This window comes from Apteryx rowi, unplaced genomic scaffold (genome assembly GCF_003343035.1).
Source record: "Apteryx rowi isolate R43461 unplaced genomic scaffold, aptRow1 scaffold_71, whole genome shotgun sequence".
Taxonomy (NCBI): Eukaryota; Metazoa; Chordata; class Aves; order Apterygiformes; family Apterygidae; genus Apteryx; species Apteryx rowi.
In genome coordinates this window covers 453,913-476,031 of record NW_020450994.1, presented here as the reverse complement: position 1 = coordinate 476,031, position 22,119 = coordinate 453,913, and the positions used below count along the sequence as shown (strand labels likewise).

The window sequence follows — 22,119 nt, the reverse complement described above, 5'->3', positions numbered from 1 at the left end:
CTTTGTGTGACAGGGCATTGGGCAATGTAGATATAAAAATATACAGGTGTGTCTTTTAAATTGAAACACTCATTTTCAAGTCATTTCCATACTGAGTATCAGAAATCAAATTGTGGTACACCGGATCATCATCTTGGAGAAGCAGTGAAATCTCAGCTTTAAAGCTAACTTATTTTACAAGGTACCTTTAATTCTGAAAGATTATAAGTTTTGTTAGATTGAAGCTGATACTACCACAAAACTCAGACTGCCAGTTATTTAAGGCAGCATGTTGTTTCTGAGCTAATGCTTTTGACAAAACCACATTTTGTCAAAAGAACTTTCACCACTGTATGTTGTACATACAGAAACGCTTGAGTGATTAACTCTGTAATATTTTATTTGTGAAACCAGTAAATTTATTATCTGTGATTTTGGATTCAGAAATTCTAAAGATTAATGGGAATTCATAATTTTTCGCTGTGTAACACTGTGTTCAGTTAGGAAAAACTACTTCCAGAATATAATTTTTGAAAATTTTTCAGTTTTTCAGTTTTTTGCTTATAAATGTATAGTTTTTAAGGTTTGCTTATTTAGCTAGTGAATTATATAAAATTAATGTAAGAAAACAAGCAACATCAAAGAAATGATTGTGGATCTGTCAGGAAAAATGCTTGAAAAGAAAATAAAAAATTGCTTAAATTGCTTTTTGCTTTTTTTCCCCCCATTTCTTTTCTTTTAACAACCATATAGCTCAACTGTCTTCTTCCTTTTGCATTTTATTCATACTTAGCTCTGGGGCCTAACCCTGAAGTTGCTGCGTTTGTCAAGTAAAATGATGAGTTAAAGGTAATTGAAATTGAGGGCACTTAGCAATTCTGAATCTTGCAGATTGGAGCCAATGTACCTTTGGTTTAACCCTCCTCACCCCCCCCCCCCCATTCCTCACTGACCTGTAAAAGAAGCAGAGAAAAAGTGTCTTTTTAGCTTCTCCAAAACAACCCTTTCTCCCAACAGTTTTCTTTGCTGAAAGATGATGGAATTTTTTGTTTTCTGGGTGCTTTTCCTTTTTATTTCAGATGGAGTATGGCCCTTGAAATTCAGTAATAAGTATATTGTCTAATATCAACAGCCTTGCACAGCATTATTTATAAACCACTTAGGCTCTGAGTTAAGAATGCCTGTTTTGTCACTGAAATATTTCATGTTGCAGAATAACAATTTTCTCTTTTAACTGTGACATGTTTCCTCCTCCTCCTCCTCCTTTCCAACCAAAAAATAAAACCACATGCACATTTTTAAAATCTGTGTTCTTTTAATTAATATGCAGTGGAAATATGGCAGAATGGTTTGCGGTGCATTTTTTATGGGAAAAATCAAGTAATATAGAGCACACAATAGTTCACAATACCAACCAGACCTACGCACTGTCTATATCTTGCAAGAAATATTTTAGTAAAAGTGAACATGACTGTTCATTTCTTAGAAAAATGCATCCTTCATGTTGGAATATACATATGTTTTAGTTGCTTTTTGAGCAAGAAGGTACATTAATTTATTGTGCATCTACCTTTGACAACTCACTGCAAACTACAACAGTTTTGGCTCTAGCGTTATTGAATCAGAAAGATTAGCTTAATGTGAATTTCCATTTATTTTCACTCAGGTTTCACTCCATTCACACAGTGTCTCTTTAGGATTACTAAAATGATCTTAAACTTTGGGAACACTGAAGGCTGGAAGAACGTGAGAAAGTATATTGAATTATGGTGGGAATAACTTAGGGCAGTTGCATTATGGAGACATCTCTGTAGCTCCTTTATATTTTCTTGGGCTGCTTGTTTATTGTAAATAGACAAAAGGGCTACTTTTAAATGATGAAACTCTGGTGGTTTTGGAAATGCTCTGTTTACATAGATGAGTTCACAGAGATCTGTGGACTTACAGTGATGTTGTATTATGGTTGTATCTTTTAAGTGTAAATTTCTAATGGAGTTCTGTGGAAGAAACAATTGATCAAATTTGGTTCTTTTCTGAGAAGGCGGAGGAACCTTTGACAGCTGGGCAAGTCTGTCTGAGGATGATTAAATTTTTTTGAAAGAGGCAAAAGGGTATTTTTTTGGCTTACAGAAGCCATATTTATGATAGGAAAACCATAAATTCGCTAGGTTAGGATGGGATGGGCTAGATAAATTATGAAAAGATACAAAGAACATTTCTTCTACATGCTCATACGTTTTTCACATGCAGTATAAAAATCCCCAAAGGAAGCCAACTGAATAGATTCCAAAGACTATTTTTATTAGCAATATTTATTGTTTTTTGTGGCCAAGACAGATTATTTTCTCAAATGCAAAGTTTGACAATGCAGCCAAACATTCAGTTGGGGTTTCATTTTTAAACCATTAGGCAAATATTTAGCAATGCTGTTAAGAAGCCATCTTCCCAAAATGGGATTCCCGAAATCTTTCTTGATAGTTTCTTATTGTTTAAATGAATTCATCTACTGTGGTAAACAATATTCTTAAAAATTGACAGCTGTAGATGGTGAAGAAAGCAAGGTCAGTTAGAAAGGACTTTCTCATCATTCTGAACTGGTCCAGAGACTTCTTTAAGGCAAGTCAGCCTGTTGGCTTCCGTGTTTTGTCTAAAACCACATTTGGTCAAATGTTTTGGGTGCCTTGCCTTGTTGTCTTTGGTGTAAATATTAGAGAAGTCTTTGGATTTATAGAAATCAACTTTTTATATCAGTTTCACTAAAGAAAATGCCAATTCATTTTTCGCTGTGCTCGACTACACTGCTCTATGGCCCATCTTGTAAGAATGCTGTTTTCCGTAACATCCTGATGTTTTCAGATCAAGCATTTCACTCTTGTGTTTTTATTTCAGTCAATAGTTCCATGATATAATTCATGATTTATTATAGGGGATTGAAGATTTTATAGGCATTAAAAACAGTTCTAGAGCTGTTTACTTTTTCTAACTTATTTTTCTGGTTATGTAGGTTTTTCATCACAATACAATTCCTTGCTTCTGCTCAAGAAAAGCAGCAGAATATTAAGAAAAAGCCAAGCATTTTGTCTGTTCATTCGCAGTAAATAACTAGCAACGCTTCTGTATGATATATATGTTAAAGATTATTGGAAGATATTGAACCATAATTGAGTGTGTGAGCTTAAACACAAGATCCCAAGGACCTGCCTCCCCCCAGAATATCAACCCTCCACCCAGAAAATGATCCTAGTTGCAACAGATGAGAATATAATAAACATACAAGTTAGTTAAATACAGTGGCCAGTCAGATGTACAGATTATGGCAAATAAAGTTAGGTAACCATATTCATTATGGGTTAATTAGGATTTAGAGAAATGAAGGAGTGTTTAAGGTCTGCTAATGAAACATGAAAATGTAACTGAGATAGAAAATCACAGAGGAGAGCAAATCATAAAACAGTATAATGACATAAACACTAAACCCTCCAATTTCACAAGTTAATCTTGTTTTGCATCAATATGACCATTACTTAAATAGCACCGGTTTCTATGCCATGGTGGTAGAGTACCGAAGTGGTAGAGCACTGAAGAGCTGTAAGATAAATTGAAAGCCCAGAGAACACATTTAAAGAGACTTAACAAAAGCAACTGATGATAGTCTGCAACTAGCTACTCAGGGAAAAACTGATAAATTCCTGAATTCAGCTGGCAAAGACTGACTAGATATTTCAGAAGTGATATACTAAATCCAGGGAGTACAGTTAAATCTCTTTTCTGGGGTATGGCTGAGAGCAAAGTGAATATGCTTAGTTCAGTAGAGATGACTGAATGGGGGATGGGGAAATAAAAATTTGGAAAGTAAAACTCTTTGATTGGGAATGTTTCTTTCTTGTCGGTTGAGATCACAGCTCTTTGTGACTGCTGGCTGTCTCTGATGCGATCACCTTCAACACAAACCCTGACTACTTTTCTCACTTGTGACTAACAAAAAGGTTTCTGTGAGGTTTCTTTTTTTTTCTTGCAGCTTTAGCTTATGCCTTTGTCACCTCAATAGTGGACTATGATAATATGTTGTCTTGGAATGCTTTTATGTTTGTTAAAAATTGTAATTTTTACACTGAATGTAGTCAGTGTCAACTAGGTTGTTTTGCTGAGACCATCTTACTCCAGTGAAATTGGTGGTTTTAATCTCAAAAAGCCATATATGGTTTGGGACTTGCCTTTGTGGTAGCTCTGCCTGGCTAGTCCTGCCCTTCTGCCTCACATTTGCAATCAGTATAAGTACCTGAGTTGGAAATTCTCCTGGATGTGAAAGAGAGGGAGGTGAGTATGGGAGGCATCTCTAGAAATCACCTCTCCTGTTCAGAAAACACCTTCCCTGTGCTGAAATAAGCTTGAATAGACTTCATGTCGCTTATGGCACGCTCACTATTGAATAAAGCTTCTTTTGCTGTAGCCAGGATAGTAGTTGCATAGTTGGTTGTGTTTGCAGATGACATTAAGTGGAATAAAATAAAGGTTAATAAATGAGTAAATTTTGTCGTGTATCTATAAAACAGAAAGATGGCTATAGCAGAAGCTTTGTCACTACTTTACAGATTTCACTTTCCCTGCTGCCTACCTTTATTTACTGCCTCTGCTTTTAAAAACATCTCAAAGATGTTAGTGACAAGAAGGAAGAAGAATGGCTTGGCTGGGACATAGTTGTCTCCTTAAATAAAAGGGGGTGAGGGGAGAAAAAGCATTAGATAAAGTGTCAGCTTACTATGAAACATTGTATCCTTGAAACAATGTGGAAAGTTCAGAAGTTTCATTAGTTAAATGTATTGTGTTTCTCATGGAGGTGGCTTAGATATCGGCGGTTAGCAAACTGACTAGGTTTATCTTCTGCTTTTCATTGAACATGTCTTATTTAGGATCCTGGGGACTGAGAACAGCTTGTGTGATGCAGAATCCTAACCACATGGCTCTGGTGTAGGTCATTAGGTTGCAATAAACACGTCATGCAGCCACTGTCGTCTTCACTTCCCATATAGCTCTGCTTCAGTCCACCAAGAATTTTTGTACAAAGGGTATTCATTAATGATGATAATAATTCGTCATGTAGCTTGCTTTTTCTTCATCTTTTCTCTGGCTTCCTTTTTATTTTCTGGTTCTCGTTCTCTCTGTGAAGACTGTGACAATATTGCAAACTCTCACATTCTTCTGTTATCCCAGCTTTTTTTGATACTTCTGGAAACTGCCTCCTTTCTCACATGTGCTTCATGTTTTCTGCCTGTCATTTCATGTTGCCCACAAGTCCAGTCAGCTGTAATTGCTTAATAAAAATAGATGTGCTAATTCAAAGCTAGAAAGTGTTTACACTGATGGAGTTGCTTGCTAGAATGCTTTCAAACAAGTTGCAAAAGACAGGGTATTACTACAGAATTTGCTGAAATAGCTAAATGTTTAAAAATTATTAATGAACTTGCCAAATTTTGCATGGCATATTAATAGTGCTCCATAATAGTGGACACCTCTGCAATGAAAGGAGAGGGGTAAGGGGCGAAATGTGGGTATGCTTTATCCTAATTTATCTATATATCTTTATCTAGTGGTTCAATGCTCTCTCCCTCCCTGACTCAAACTTCTGAAATGCGTGCATTAGTTCTTTTGTTTCATGTCTTTCCAGCAAGAAATGTTCTGATGACAATTTTTTTGCCAATGATTTGTTAGCAAGATTAGACATCAGTTAAATATGTTAAGAGGCTAGAGGCCAAACACATTATTTTCTTTGAAAACTGCACCAAACATTTGCCAGTGTGTGTAAAAACTTCTTGTTCAACCTTCAATCATTTTTAGAGCAACCTTCAATCATTTTAGAATATTTGATTTAGTGTTACAATTCAGGGTTATATTCCTTTGCAGAATAATATATGGAGGGCAAGCTTGCAGAGCTCAAAGTTAGGAAAACAATCTTCTCACTGGTAAACTGAGTAAATTTATTTTTAAAGTCAAACAGAATTGCTGATGCAATCTGATTGCCTTTTAGAAGTGTCTTAGCTGCTTTAGAAATTCATGTAAATTAAGATGGATAGATTTGGGCTATATTTGTTCTACTGCTTTCTTTTTTGTGATTAAGGGACATATAATGTCTGAGTCTTGGACATCTGTATGTTGCCATTTGTCTTTTCAAATGGGACAGCTGAAAAAGGGTAAGAGTTGGTGGAAGTGTAGACACTTCATTGAAAAGTGAGCGACGTTTTTCAGGTGAGCTGTTTATTTCCAGAGAGATGCAGTCTAGGTTTGATCAGATGAATTCATAAATTCATGTTAAATATAATCTATACCTTTTACCAGAGAAAGGGAGGTAAGGAGAAACAAAACACCTGAAATGGTGTGTGATTTACTGTATTTTTTAAGTAGTAAGACAACAGAGAAAACGCTTTGGTTGGATCCAAAATCATTTCCTTATTTTAGTTTGTATAGAAAATGACAAGAAAAGGGAGGGGATTTCAGATTAACCCAGAATGAAATGAAAGAAAAAAAAAAAAACCCTTGCAGTAGCCTGGGCAGCGAAATGAAAAAAGGATGTTATTTTAACAGATGTACGTTGCTGTGACATTGTTGGGGAGGGAGTGGGAGTGTTGAATGGGCAAGTGCTGTGAAGTCTAAACTAAGTATTTCCAATTCATTTGAAATAGCTGAATACCATATTTTGATCTTTCTGTCATTTTTTTTAGGTGTGATTATTAACTGTTTATGATGTTTCTTTATGTATCCGTGGTATTTTATAAAGAGAAAATACATAATTTTAATTACTTCTTAGTGTTTAACAAATATTACAGAATATTTATTTTCTGATAACTAATTCACAGTTTATCCTCTGTGTATGTTATCACATATTTGGAAAATTTCGTGTAATTGGATGCATAAAATATGTTTCTTAGTATTTAAAAACAACACCCCAACACAGACTTACAGTTTTAAATTGCAATCTGTTCATAGAATTTCTCCAGGATATGCGTAACTGGTTAGAAGTGACAGTCATTTCAAAACTTGGTCTCAGAACAAGTGTTGTGGATAAATCTAGGTTATTACATTTTCCCTCCCTACTATAAGAAGCATTTACTTAATGTTTTACACCCTCTTTTGTTTGTTGTAGAGTCATTTGGGGAGTGAATGGCTTATGTGACTCCTCTCAAAACCTAACTAAATCTGCACACCCCAATAAGTTTACAGTCATTACTGAAATGTCATAACACACAGATTCTCTAGATTTTGGAACAAATTTAGAACAAATATTTGAATAGGTAAACAACATCAATTACTTCAGTAGCTTGGGTCTTTTGCATGCAAAATAGCCCATTAAAAGAGCCTCAGTGAGGTGCGTAGTCATAAATTAGGAGAAACAATAACTGAGGTTTTCTGTGCAAGCTTAACTCGGTCTTTCTGTGTGTTTGCATTATTTGATCACATCCTACTTTTTTTTTTTTTTCTGTAGAACTGTTTCTTTTTTAATATATAAATTGGATAGTATTCACTGAGTAAGTAGTTGTTCAGTATTCTGTCCTTTTACTGTTGGTGTGTGATTCTAGATCTGACTAACTGCACACTGTTCAAACCCTTCTCCAAAAACATATGCGTTTCTATATATTTTTTCTATTTTGCTTATCACTATGGTAAATAAAGGACTTGGAGGTCACTAATTAGTCTTCCTCTCCTCTGTGAGAGGAGTGGTTTGTTTTAATCCTCATCTTACAGGCACAGGCAACCTTTAATTCTTGAATGCTTGATTTTCCAACTACATTAATTTATCTTAGGAAAAGAGGACAAATGAGATATGAATTTCCTAGGTGGGTAAAAAGAACCCAACCTGTCTCAAATTCTTTTATTTCCCTCTGTTCCCCCTTCCTCTATATTCCCTCCAGTTTCTGTTTCCATTTGGATTCTTCCTCATCTCTTCCTTCCCTCTTCACTCCTGGATGCCCATGTGGTTCCAGTTTATCCCCTCCAGGTCCCTTGCTTTATCCCCACTTTTCTGGGCTCCTTATCCTAGCTCAAAATGTCCCCATATGCTGAAATACTGTTTGTGCCTGTTTAATTCTAATTTTCCTTTACAGTGCTCCAGCCCTGTCCCACAGGTTCTTGTCGGGTCTGCTCTCTCCTGTGCTTTCTCTGAAATGCAGTAGTTTCCTTTCCTCCTCAGTTTCCTTAGACTCCTAGCCGCAGTCTGATCTTTCCCTGCCATTGGTTTCACTTTCTTTCTCTCTAGTCAAACTCCTTTACACTCAGTGTCCCCTTTTGCCAACTGTCAGTCTTGCTGAACTTCCCTATCCCTGGCGTGGGATGTGATCGTTTGCTCTTGTGCAGACACAGCTTAGTTATAAATGCAAGTTACAGGGTTTGCACGCACAGGATGGGCTCTCAGGAGTTTTGCAGGATTCTGGGTGAAGTACATTTGCCCTACATTTTCTAATCTTATATTTTGATCTAGTTTAGCTGAATTTTCGAGGGAGGCCCTCGCTCCTGAATGCCATCTGGCCATCTTGACTGCTGTTTTGCCAAAGGTAGAAGCCTTAGGCAGGCATTGAGCATGTTGCTGATTTTTAAGTATTTAGTGATGGAGTCTCCATTAGTGATGAAAAATGAATGATATTGCTAAGTGAAAGTGAAGAATGGTTAAATTAACAAGAAAGTATGTATGTGAAAAGCATCTTGGTATCTTAGTCAAGACCTTTGATTTTTTGGTTAGGAAGCAGGAAAGCTGTGTTTTGCAAAAATGCTGGGATTTAATACAAGATTTTCATAGGACGTTTCTCTCCATTTAATAGAAGAGGATTTTTTTAGGGATTTGACTAAACTGTGACTTAATACAGAAAAAGTCTACTCTACACTAGAACAAGATGCTAATCTGAAAGTAATTTCTATCTTTCTCTAGGATTACTAGGGGAATATAATTAAAAATAAAAACATACAGCATTCCCAAGCTTGAATTTTACTGCAGCTAAATGGAACACAAACCTCAGAATATCTGAGCTTTGTTCTAAATCTATAACCCATTAATTTTGGCAAGGTTGAAAAATACCAAAAGCACATTCTTCCAATCCTTCTTTCAAGTCCTTTCCAAAGTATGTATAATGTATTTTGGCATTTTTAAACTGTAAGTCTGCTTAGAGGGGTGATGAGACCTGTCTTAAAATGTATAATTATCTTAACCAGGCATAACTACCTTTATTCAGCACTAGTGGGAGTTTTCAAGGGTGCTGATGCTTTGTAAATGTGGACTGTATAATTGGATTTATGAAAAAATTAGATTTTGCGTTCAAACTCTTCTTGGTATGAAAACCTGTTATGAAGCATACATGACATTTCTAAAAGTCCCTAGAAATATTTAGCTTCTCTACCCGTTAACACTAAAAATGCGGGTCCTTCTTGTTAAATTTAGGAATAGCAGCAACGTGCACAAAATGCTATAAAGAAACGTTTAGCCAGTCTTGAAGCAAGCAAACTTTTTAATGTGTTATTTCTTTGACGAGCAGGTACATACCAAGTTCCACTGCAGGCAAGCCCATGCCCCTGGCACTGACACTTCATGCCTGACATTTTCCTATGATGGTACCGCCCTTGCCAGCCGGGGAGGTAGGTGATTAAAAGAACTCTTTGATGTGTTGAATGCAAAATGGTTTTAACTTTTACTAACGTATAAATGGTTCAGTAAACAAACTATTTAAATCATAACATCATTAAATGTACTTATTCTTGGTGGTGGTAAGATAGTGAAATAAGTTATTAGTGACTTATACGTGAAGTGTTTCTCAAATTACGTCTTCTGTTATGATACTCCATTCAGTACTATGCTTGTGAAAGGGCATTTTTACAGCAGTCAAGGAATATTTTAAGAGAACCATGCTGTTTATATTATACAGTTCTTGATCTGCTTTCTTGTCTAGTATTAATAATCCACCACAAAGGAAATTATTAGCTTAATTAAAAATAACATAAGAGAAATTTCATTATTTAGTTCTTTAGTTCTTAGAAGGTTATTGTCTCTCAATACGAGTATCTGTGTTCTGGAGTTATTGTGACTAATTCCTCAAGCTGCTTCCTTATGCAATGTGCTTTTTTGTCCTAACTTGAATTTTTACTTAATTTATGTCATAAGCACTATCAGGTGATGACTTGAAGTGAGTGGCCAAAATATACTGGAATGGAAAAAAAAAATTGACGCGTCCACAGGACAGGAAAAAAACCCTTGTTTTATTAACTTCAGATAAAACTTTTTGCCAGGAGTCTTAGAGAACAGTAAAAATTTTGAGAGGACAAAGACCTTTTAAAGACTCATTCACTGCAGCACTAGATAGATTTGGATAGGATGGTGTGTGCTCAAGATAACTTTTAATCCAGAGGTTTGTCTATCCAGTATTTTACAGGCAGGTGCAAGCATGCAATCCAAGCTGTCTGGATGGAAACCAGCTGTAACCAGAAGCTATGTGTATGCATTAGCATGGCCCCAAGGCCAAATAAACAGGCCTAGTGAGAGACAGTATATGTTAATGCAAGCTCAGTGTTGTGCCTAAGATATGTACATGACATCTGGTCAGTTTGGTGCATGGACAAAATGAAATTACATCTACAAAATACCACAGTAGAAGTATTCATAGCCTGCAAACTTTCTGAAGCAGGAGCAGCGCTTCTGAGCGGCGGGCTGCAGCCTGCAGTTTTTTGCACCCTTCCCCTCACCCTGTCCCTGAGAAACAGAGTGGCACTCATGGCTTTCACAGCCAGATGCACCTCCTTTGGGATGCCCTCTACCTCAGTTCCTTGTTTTCCTGCCCTGTTTCTAAGATCCCAAACATTATGTTCCCCAGATAACATCTTTCAGAGGAGGATGGTGGTCTCCTTGTCCTTGACAGCCCTAGGCTTACTGGGCACTTGACTTGTTTGTTAACTGCTGTCCAGACTCCTGGATTCAGAGCCAGATCAATGGGCCCTACCTAAGTGGTTGAGCTAAATACCCTCAACCTTGCTGGTCCTTACTGAACTGAACACTTACCGTATGAGCATCTTCTCCTCTTTGGAAAGTAGGCAAACCATCCAGCTTTCTGTTCTGGGCTAGGTAAAATGAAGTGCCTGTCTCCCAGTGGTGTTGCCCCCAGAAAATCCACACAGACATACCTTATATGATTAAAGAGAAATCTCTGTGTGTCTTTAAATATAAACAACAAAAAACAAAACAAAACCCCCTAATGTGAGGGATATTCAGTAGTGCTGTCTTGAATCCTCCATTTATGTAAGTTCTCTCATGTTTGAGTTTATGGATATAGATCACATAAATGACCTTTGCTTATTTTAATTGCATGTGGCACTTTTTCTTGCGAGCTCTTCCTCTTCTTAACTGTCTCCAGATTTTCTGTTTTGTTAAACAGACTTTAACTTATTTACAGCCTAACTACCACATTTTTTTAAGCTATGTAAAATCTTGATTGATTGCAGAACATAAGATTGTACAGAAATTTGGCCCCTCAGTATGGTTAAAAAATGCTACCTTTGTCCAGCATATTTGATTGCGTTAAAAAATCTGTATGTATTCTGTGCTAAAGAATGAGGAGGATTCATACCTTATTTTGTCTTTTTTGGTTAGTGCTCTAATATGAGTATTGCTTTGGATCTGTACCAATAAAAGCAGATGTGGATCCAGCATTCATAGATTAACACACCTGCCAAGTGCTGAGGATCAAAGAGAGGATAGTTGTTTGGGGAATGGGGACTTTCGCTGAAAGCCTGCTCTACTCTCCTGCATCTGATGTAGATTCTGTGTCGCATATGAGAGAGATGAGGCAGGACTCAGCTGCAAGCACAAGGGAAAATGAAAAGCTAAGGAACTGCTTATGAGAGTTCCCAGTCTTATTCTTGTTGGGTATTAGGTAGTAACTTGACAGAAATTTAAGAAAGTGATATTTTTACACACTTGTGACCATGAAAGTTATTTTTTCTAAATGCAGTGAAGATAATATTTGGGAAACGTTTTCTTTGTTCAGCAGTGAGGAGGTAAGGACGGACTTGGGGTCCTGTTATAAAAATAATTTTTTTTTCCTCTGGGTATGTACAGAATTTATGGAGTTAGTTTTTGTTGTTGTAATATGAAACCATTAATTTATTAATTCCGTGAATCTCATCAAAGTCATTTGTTTAATTTATTTTCTTTGATAGGAACAGTGTGCAGACTTAGTGCCATCTTAATGTAGGAAACCAGTTCATTGTAGTTGAATTCAGTGAAAACTATTCACCTCTAAACCTGTCAAATAGCTTTAGCATATACATGCTTTCTTTAGGGCTGAAAATGAAGTTTTTCTGTTTGTTTTTTTTTCTCTTCCTTTTTTATGTTTTAGATGTATTTCTCTTTTCAAAATATTCTCATGGAAAAAGAAAACAATTATAAAGTTAGTTTAAAAAGTAGAAACATCTTGAGTACAGTGGCCTGAACATTCAGGGATTGTGCAGCAGCATATGTAGTGAATTCCTATTTTGTGAAGAGTAATATATATTGCTCTTTATGGTAAATACAAATATTAGCACTTTAAAAATCCAGTGGTTTTAAATCAACTGCTTCTCAGTAGTTAAAACCAAGGTTCATTTGAAACAAATACTAAAAATGCATTAATTAGCATTAGTGAGTATAACCAACTATTTGCACTACTTGGAGTTCAAACGGCCTTCTCACAGTGTTCCAGTATTCTTCATTTCCATATGTATAGAGAGGAGGATATACTTAAATATTTGGCCAGGCTGGTATATCTGTCCAGTGGGTAAAGTTTGGTGGGGATCAGGTGGTCCTGAGAGCTGCTCCAAGTGTAAATGCTGAACTGCTGATTAGTGACATCCCCTCCCCAAGCTAGGCGCTGGCGTTCAGCGCTTGGCTCCTGGTGAGCGTGATCCTGGCTTGGGGCCCCTCATGCAGGAGTTCTGATGTTGCAGCTCCTGTTGCTGAACCAGTGCAGAACGCAAGAAGGATGTACCTTGCTCTGTCAGGTGCCTCTCATGGCACGTAGTTTAGGCCTTCGCAGAAAGGCTCTGAGTTTATAGACACACAGTGTTCTGGTGCTCTCTTTCTCTTTTTGTGCTATGCCTTTCCTTTGCTGTATTTTAAAAAAAATCTCATTTCCTTTATTTCTTTGTTTTCCCCAGTGTTCTTTGTGAGTGTCTGTCCTTGAGCTTTGCTTTCAACACAAGACTTCCTCTTAAAATAAGAGCTCCTTGAAGGTTGTTGCTGACTTTGGACTTTATGAGTTTCTGGCAACACTTTATTTTGGCAGTGCTTTCACTTCGTTTGGGGCCATCTGCATTCATTTACTTGTCTTCCTGGTCAGTATTTACCATAAAGAAAAAAATCAGACAAAGTCCTTGTAATCTCAGTGCACTGGCCTTATTTCGACTAAAAGCCATTTACAAAATATCTATCCTGGCTCACCAAAAATTGTTTTTCTAGTAGGTGGTTCTTACCTCTTGATAAATCTGATGCTCAGTCCTATTGGGAGAACAGTGTCTGACCTGATCATATCAGGCTAGAGTCTGATTCCTGGTATGCTTCTTATTCAAATGGTGAAGAACAGCGTTGGAAATGTTGTTTGAAATGCTATAGAAGAAATTCGGCCGGCGTCTGGGAGAAGTCTGCCATCAGGACAAATATTAAATGATCCAAAAGTGGACAAATTTGAATGCTTCATACTGAACTGCACGACTTCTGACTTTGTGTCTTTCTTTAAAAGTAACTATTTTAGCCATGTGTGAAGTAGTTAAAAATAGATCAGTACTGCTGCAGCTTCTTGTAAAGAAGCATTCAACATACAAGGATGCTATTGAAAATATCCTTGGTGTTGTGGAATATTAATATGTCTGTTTTCTTAGAGACAGTGATTTCAATTCCTAATGCAAATTAGATTCAAACAAGAATGTCTGATTTGGAACACACCAAATTTTAATTGGAAGATGGCTTTGGGCAAATCTTACATTATTTTTAAAGATGATAAAAATTTCATAGTATTGGCCAAGTCATTCTACTAGCATTTCGCCCTTTCCAAATACTTACGAACAATTTTTGCACTGTGGAAGAGAGTGTTGATTTGAAATCAACCACAGTTTCTAGAGTCTTTCTGGCTTCTTCTAATTTTTTAAACCAACACAGTACACTTTCTTGTTAGCAAAAGAGCTGTATCTAAATGTCTGACTGCATCTCTCCTGCTAAAGCCTGGCAGGACTACAGCTTGAAGATCATGTCAAGGCTCATTCCACTGGGAACAGCACAGCCTTGGCTGCTAGCCTTAGATCTGTCCCTATCCAGGAGATTTGCAGAGCGGCCAAATGGTATCCTTTGCATACATTTATAAAGTGCTGGTGCTTTAGATATAACATCTAGACGATAAGTGTTTTTTTGTTGGGGGTGGGAAGGGAAAGGGAGGGTTCATATTACAAGTCCAAATGCTTTGAAGTGTTTGGGATGGAGTCTACTATGAAACAATAAGAAAATAGATATTCCCAAAATAGGGACTCAACATTTTTCTTTCTTGTCACTTTTCGGCTTCCCAACGAGCAGAAATATACTCTGCTCTAGACATCATTTATTTAAGTTGTCCACTTCTTAAAAATATTTTGTAGTAAGGAGTTATCCTAGTCTTTAATATAAACATACATGATGTACGAGGCCACACATTACTGCTTTCCCTGTAAAGGGTACTGCTGGCCTTGATTTCTTTTGTTACGGCATGTTACTTTTTTTTTTTTTTTTTTNTTTTTTTTTTTTTTTTTTTTTAACATTTTATTTCCAAGGCCTCCTTTGAGCTCTTAATCTCAAAGACTGGAAGTCCACAGAATACTTTTAGACAACAGAAAATTACTTCCATGCAAGGTTTGGGCTTGGAGGGAAGCAGGTCTGTGGATTACCAGTCACTTGCCTACCTCTCCTCCTAGGTCAGGAAGACTTTATAACTTTTTGTCTAAAATTAATCTCCTGATATTTTTAAGGTGAAATGTGGTTTAAAAGTCCTTTCCCCCCCCACCACCCTTGAAAGCACTGCGGCACTGATTTTGAATGCAAAGGGATGTCTAGGTGCCTGAGCAAGGTGCCTCAGGACTCAAAATTCTGTAACTCATCTCATGCTAGAAATATGTATCCCGGAGGGATGATCAGCAGAGATGTAGATCTCTCTGAGAATAAGTAACTAATCTCTTTTTTTTTTTTTTTTTTTTTTGTTCTCACTTTGTTAATATGTCATAACTTTTCAAAAGGGAATAAACAGCCTGACTTTTACGGGCCTACGGAGTTGCGCGATGTGTATCAAACACAGATGAGAACTGCTATAAATGTCTTACTCTAACCTTGATTTTGGCTTGTTTGGCAAAAGGTGTTCTGGAAGGGTGTGAAAAGGTTTCATTACAGCAAGTGTGGGTTCGCTTGCTTCCCTTCTCTGCCTTCCCCAAGGAATTCTGCCTGATTCCAGGGCCTGTTCTCCATATTGAGATTGTAGTTTGTTCCTGTTTGCCTGCTAAAGAAGCAGAAGGTCTTCATGTGCCTTTCATTCTTCCTGGTCATTTTTCCAGGGCAGGTAGAAACCAGCCACATAAAACCTGTTTAACTTTTTTAACTAATCCATCCACAGTAACATTGTAATTTCTGTTAAAATCTTAAGCAAAAGTTTAAATTTACTACTACTTAATAAAGCACCAAACCTCACAAACACAGAATAAGTGATAAGTTAGTGTTTGAGGAATTTGATTCTGATGTGGATAGTTGTTGTTGGTAGGAGAGATTGCTGTGATGGAGTTGAGCTATTGAGAAGTTCCTGCTCTACTGGGGTGCATCAGGTGGGAATTTTCATCCTTACACTTTCATAGCCATTTAGGGACGACTTCCTCCCCCATCCCCATTTTGAATGTTTCTTCCCTTATCATTCTCTTCCTTTTCCTATGTCTTTTCATGTCTGAGGATGAAATTTTCTGCAAATGTCTAAGTTCTTGACTTTAATTCTTTATTGCTAACTTTTGTCTCTCTTGTTTCACAGGAGATGATACTTTAAAGATATGGGATATTAGACAATTTAAAAAGCCTCTTAATTCAGCTGAAAGGCTGTCCAGCTTCTTTCCAATGTAAGTATGCTGATTTATTCCAGCTAGTAGAAATAGCAGTAGCTGGGCTGAGCAGGAGGGAGTATACGGAAGTTCAATTTCTCAGTTCTCACTAGATCCGAAACGGAGCAAGGAGGACTCCTTATTCTTAGCTATTTTAGGACTTTACACGGTTTTCAAATATCTCCTATTTTCTATGATAATTAATAGCTAGCTCTGTTTGTTATATGCCATTTTTTATCTCATACCTCTCCAGTCTAATTAGATTATAAACTTTTCAGAAGGAGGCCAGTTCATTGCCATACGTATGTATAATGAGACATATAAACAAGCCTCATTCCTTTTTGATCTATGATTAATAAAAAAGATTAGAGCTGAATTGAAAAGTAGACATAGCATAAAGGTGCAAGGTGTGAGTTCAAGTTATGATCAAGTTCTGGTGACTGAGTTCTCTAGGACTTAAATATTATGTTTTACTATATAATGCAGAAGTACTACATTTTGTATTTTTATTGGTATTACCTGCATTTCTATAGCTGTAGCACAGCCAAATCCAACTCTAAGGACAATTTATACTTTTGAAATAAGATCTTGAGCAGGAAGGTCAGGGATAGATCAATCTTGAAGTCACAACCACTGTATTTTGTAGCATAGACAGACGGAGGAAAAGTAAACAGACAAATATTTTTAGCCACTATATAAACACACTGCTGTGCAGCATTGAAGAATATATCATTAGTGAAAACAGATTTCATGATGCATTTGTTTGCTTACTGAATGATGTTAAACAGATTTTGAAAATACTTTTTTTGTTTTTGCTTGTTTCTGATGCTGAAAAGTGTACAAGACTTTTGAGAGGAGGAGGCTTTTTCAGGGTGGGGTTTTTGTCAGTTTTGCATGTTCTGTGCACAGCTGTCATTGTAAATGTTAACTGATGTCCAATAAAAGATTTTTTTAAGCCTTGTCTTAAAAGTATTAACAAACAAAAAGGATTATTTTTAAAGAGAGTAATTTATAAATATGTGCCCTACATATTAATTATCGGTTTGTTCAGTATGATGTTTTATTTTCTTCTGCAGGACAGATTGCTGTTTCAGCCCTGATGATAAAATACTTGTCACAGGCACCTCTGTTAAGAAAGGTGGTGGCAGTGGGAAGCTTTTTTTCTTTGATCGGGAGACATTCCAGAAGTTGTATGAGATAGACGTTACAAATGCAGTATGTATTTTATTTTAGTTTTCTTTATTCCACTGTTCAAAGTATGAATGAAATCATATTCATATGCTTTATTTTCTTTATGCAGGTAATGACCTATTAACACTACTGTAATTTTTCTACTCCATTTTTAAGAGCAAGTATGACTAGAGGTAGAATGCCCTGAATAAGTGCTATTGTGCTTTCAATTAAAATAAAATTAAAGAAAAAAAAAAGTCTTGGAACAAAGTATTTAAGCACTAGGAGATCCCCGCTTTGGTGTTACTATTTGTCAAGATTTTTCTGAACCCTTCCAGAGCTGTAAAATGAGGCCTAAACCCTAAAATTCTCACATACATGTTTATGCTATTTAGTCCACCCGTTCTCATAGTGAAATGCCATATTGTGACAGAACCCCAACTTGTCCCTGAAGCTAGACTTGTGATTATTTATAGAATGTATTTCAGTGGACTCTAGCTTGTATAAACGCAGTAATTTTGTGGCAAAATAAAAGGTATCACTAGGAAACCCTCTATCAAAAAATCCTGTTCTTAATAGAAATATAAAATCCTAAAATTGTGAATCTGTAATACAGAAGAGTCTGTGCATTACTTGAACAGCTCATCTGTTTCCTTGTACTGGAGGAAAAGTTTAATATCATATTTGAAAAAAAAAAAAGGTCCTTTCACCTTTATGGTGCACATAACCAAGCATGTAGATTATGGCAAAGCTGGGAGAAAGTCAAACAGTTGCGATTGCTTAAGTATGAGGCATTTCCAGGAGTTGTTCGAGTCTATCACTGTCACACTGTAGTGTTTCAGGATATTGCTTTCTCCTTTGGCACTTTTCTTAACCCACCTGTTACGGTGCAGTGGTCTTTATTAGCAGAGCGCACCAAAACACTTCTGCTGGAGTTCATTTACACTGTATTTACATTTATATTTATTTTTCTTTTCAAATCCCATTTTCTCTTCTAAATTCATCCTACAAAATCTGCTTATGGCTGAATGTTATATCACTCATTTCTTTGGCAGCAGGCTTGCAAATCAAAAACACAGAAGTCATGGTAAAGCAGAAAGAGTGTGGCTTTCTGAAGGGCAGAAAAAACCCTATTTTTATTTTGAACAGATACACTCTAAATATATTTTTTATATTACATTGGAAATTTCATTGGAATTTTTATTTAGTACTAAAGAATTTCTCTGAAGATAACCTAAATTGTATTAATTGTGTTTTCAGTTTTCCTCCTATGGAACAGGCCAAAACCTTAACTTAGCTCTTAGGGATTTCTGATGGATTTTTTTTTTTTTTCTGATACAAGTATTATATCCTTTTTTGGAGACAAAATGTGAATGCCTCAGTATCCCCTCTGAAATTTCATGACAGATCAAAGGCAACCAACCGTGTAAGTTAAAGTGTGGGAGGTAGATTCTCATAGGAGCTCTTCTGAGACACAGGAAATAAAATAGCTTAGCAATTATGTTCACAATGAACATGGACTCCTTAGAGCTAAATGTCTGGACTTGGTCATGTTGGCATCTTCATTTTGTGGTGGAGAGGTCAGTAATAGTGTATGGAAACTTCCCTTTAGCTTTAAGTTCTCAGGAATGAGAAGCTCGTCAATGATGGTGCCTGTTAGCCTGCATCTGTGAAAGAAATTAAATGGTAAGAATTACTGCTCATCAGCCTATCTGCTCTGTGTTCAAATGGAATATAATTTTCAATGGCTGACATTATCTCTCAGAAAAACAATTTTTTTAAATTTCTTTGAGATAGAGAGTCTGTTTACCTGCTCAGGTAGGTGATGCAATGGGAGAGTTCAGAAGAAATTTTTTTACTGTGAGTTATTCTCAGAATTGGGAACTGAAGTTCTGTTAATTCAAAAGGCAGAAGAAATAAGGAGCTGAGAACCAACAGCAGGAAATTGTTGGAAAAACAAAATTAGGGGCCGGTAATTGGCTTCACTGGGTCCACTCACGCACTATAAATTTAAGCATGCGTACAAATCTCAGCAGGTTCAGAATTTTGTACTATAAATATATATAGGTGCTGATATTTATATAGTACTTTTTAAAACTAGTAAATTACTTCTATCTATTGAGTTTTAGTGCTGTTGTCTTTCTTCATTTGTAGTTATAAAATTTAAGACTGCTTTGCATGTAATGGATCAAATGAAACAATACTAGAAATAGTGGATGAAGAATTGAGACTTATAAATGCTATTCTTATGACATAATTTTTAGTGAGCCAGCACTAATAATACCTCTGAAATCAGTCTGTCTAGCTTCCAACTTCAACACTACACATCTGAGAAAAACATAGTTAAACATATCAACTTCAATCTAAAAGAAGGAAAATCACTATGTGGTGTTTTAAAATAAAAGCAGCGTATTTTTTCAAGATATTTCTGCTGTATCCTTCAGTTTTTTCAGTAGTTTTCTTCATGCTTTTCTCAAATCGCAGTGTTAAATGAAATACAAATGTATAAAAGCATGCTAAAAAACAAATGAATTTTAAAGATGCAGGTGGTTGTTTTATAAGCAGTACCTGCTGCTTGCTGGAAAGCTTGTTGACCTATAAATTGATAGATTAATATCTTCTGTGTGGTTTATCAAAGCATCTTTTAGTAGTTCAGTAATTAATTACTTGCATTCTGACTACTTTCCTAGTTACCATTTTTTCCTTACAGTCTCTCAAGTATGCCAACAGAGCAGTAAGCATAGCTGAAGATAAAAATAGTATTGTCTAAGACTTCAGTTTGTCTTCTGTAGCTAATTATTCTACTACTTTACCTTTGTATATAATCTAGTGCTTAAATATGTAATTACAATGTTTGTAATTTTGTTTTTTTAAGCATCACATATATGTAGTTACTCTATGCCAATGTGTAGTAAAAGAGCACAAGTACACCAGCATGTATCATAGCATAGAGCTAGATCTGCTCTTCTCCCTCATGAAAATAATTTCAGTAATGTCAGATGGGTTTAGTCCAAACTGTTGAAGAAAACAAGCATCATTAGCCATTTATTGCAATTATGAAATGAAAATGATAAGACTTTTTGAGGGTAATTATATTCCATCTTAGTGGTACAAGGTATATAATGGGAATAACAAAAAATCTACTGTGAAGGGAAAGCATAAACTATAAAGATGGTACAATTTTTATTTTTATTTCCTTTGTTTTCACAAGGATTTTTTTAAAGGAAACTCCAGTAAGCTTAGAAAATTGAAGAACACTAAAGAACAGTAAACATTATCTTAAACCTCCTTTGTAAATAGCCAGTGCAATTGGCCTGTGAATGAACCTAGGAAGTAATGGGAAAATACTTAATGGGAATGTTTGACCAAAGCAGTGTCTGACATTCCTTTCCATCATACCACACAAACCTTTTTTCACCTTTTCTTTCAAGTTTTCATGGGAAAGCCCATTACTGCTTCAAAGCTGCTGGAGTGAAACCTTGTAGTTTTACTAATGGACTAGCAGCCTGATTAGTCTCTGCTGTTGTGAATGGATGTAGAATATTAATTTGCTTTTCATTTTGTGTATTAGTCTTTTGGTTTTAGTCGCAGTCTGTGGTGAAGCTTGTGACTAAACTGTTGTGTCCACTCTTGTATGCCATCCCACCATGTAGGCACTGGGACTTCTTCAGAACTCAAGCTTGTCACATAAATAGTAATACTTTTTGAAGAAAAAGTAAATACTGATAGATATATGTAAGAACAGGTACAGACCATGGGCTTTGTCTCTGGCCAGTACCAGTGTGCCTACAGAAGAATACGTGAACAGGGCAAATGCGCAGTGGTGCTTCTCTGACTATACTCTTCTTCCTCCGTCATCTGTGACTTAGAGATGTCTTGATACAGATGTAGGGATTTTACATTTAATAGCACTCAATGGATTTTTCTTCTGTGATTTTGTCAAGGAGTGAAGCACCCGTGTTGCAGGATAAAGACAGCCTCATTTACTTATTGCAGATGAAACCAGAGCTCAGGGGCTGAAATGCCAACCTCTGCCCTCTCGTAAGGAGGCTGCTGTCACGTGTGCGTGCTGCAGTCTGACTCTGGTTCAGTGTCTGCAGGTGTGATTGAAAACGGTGAGGGCTTTATACTGTGGCCATAGTTACATATGCTAAACTGTACAGAATCCCTCTCTTGTTAGCAAGAGCTGAGCTTTTTAAAACAAGACTTCATCCTGCTGTGCCTGTGCAACTTTTTTTTTAGCTGTTCTATCCGTCTTTCTATCTTGACACAGTAATCTAAGAACTGTTCTTTTGCCCTCGCCCCAGATATGTACAGGAAAACAATTAAACGGTCTCGTTTTGAACATTTGAGGGTTATTCTGTGTGAAAGATTTCCATTTCAGTGCAAAATATTTTTTCACTCCATTTACATGGATGAGGAACATTGAACGAATCTTGGGAATTATGACTGCTGTAAGAGGGGTGCAAAGCATGTGCATGGAAACTCAGAGGCCGTTTCCTTTTGCCTTCCTCAGGTAGCGTGGTAGAAAGGAAGACCTGCAGCATTTTTGCGTTGAGGTCTTATCTTTTGGGATGTCTGTAACTGGACTCTTTTTGGAATGGAAGGGAGGTTTCATAGTCAAATGCATGTCAAGGGGGGTTTATTCCTAATTCTTGGTTTGGCTATGTGAGTATGAGATCTTCATGGGAAGCGGTTATAAATACCTAGTGTATGGGAAACAGAGTTGGGCACACARCATTTCCTCCCAGTGTTAGATTATTAGATTAATAGAAAATAGCTGTAGACAGCCACTTGAATCTCTCTCATGTGTCTATCACTCGTTTGTCTGGGTCAGATAGATCAACCAATAATTATCCTTATTATAGACAA

At 36.5% G+C, this 22,119-nt stretch overlaps 1 protein-coding gene across 5 annotated transcripts in view; it reads left to right on the top strand.

The window, feature by feature from the left end:
* WDR70 (WD repeat domain 70) overlaps positions 1-22,119 on the top strand; it is a 147,088-nt gene that overhangs the window by 95,077 nt on the left and 29,892 nt on the right. For 4 of the 5 annotated variants that reach the window (XM_026087251.1, XM_026087252.1, XM_026087250.1 and 1 more), the window contains exons 11-13: positions 9,495-9,594; positions 16,011-16,095; positions 17,154-17,292. In XM_026087251.1, coding sequence (XP_025943036.1) covers positions 9,495-9,594; positions 16,011-16,095; positions 17,154-17,292 — 324 coding nt within the window. Of the gene's footprint in view, positions 1-9,494; positions 9,595-16,010; positions 16,096-17,153; positions 17,293-17,377; positions 17,788-22,119 lie in introns of those variants that run through there. The other variant, XM_026087253.1, reaches the window with a different exon arrangement.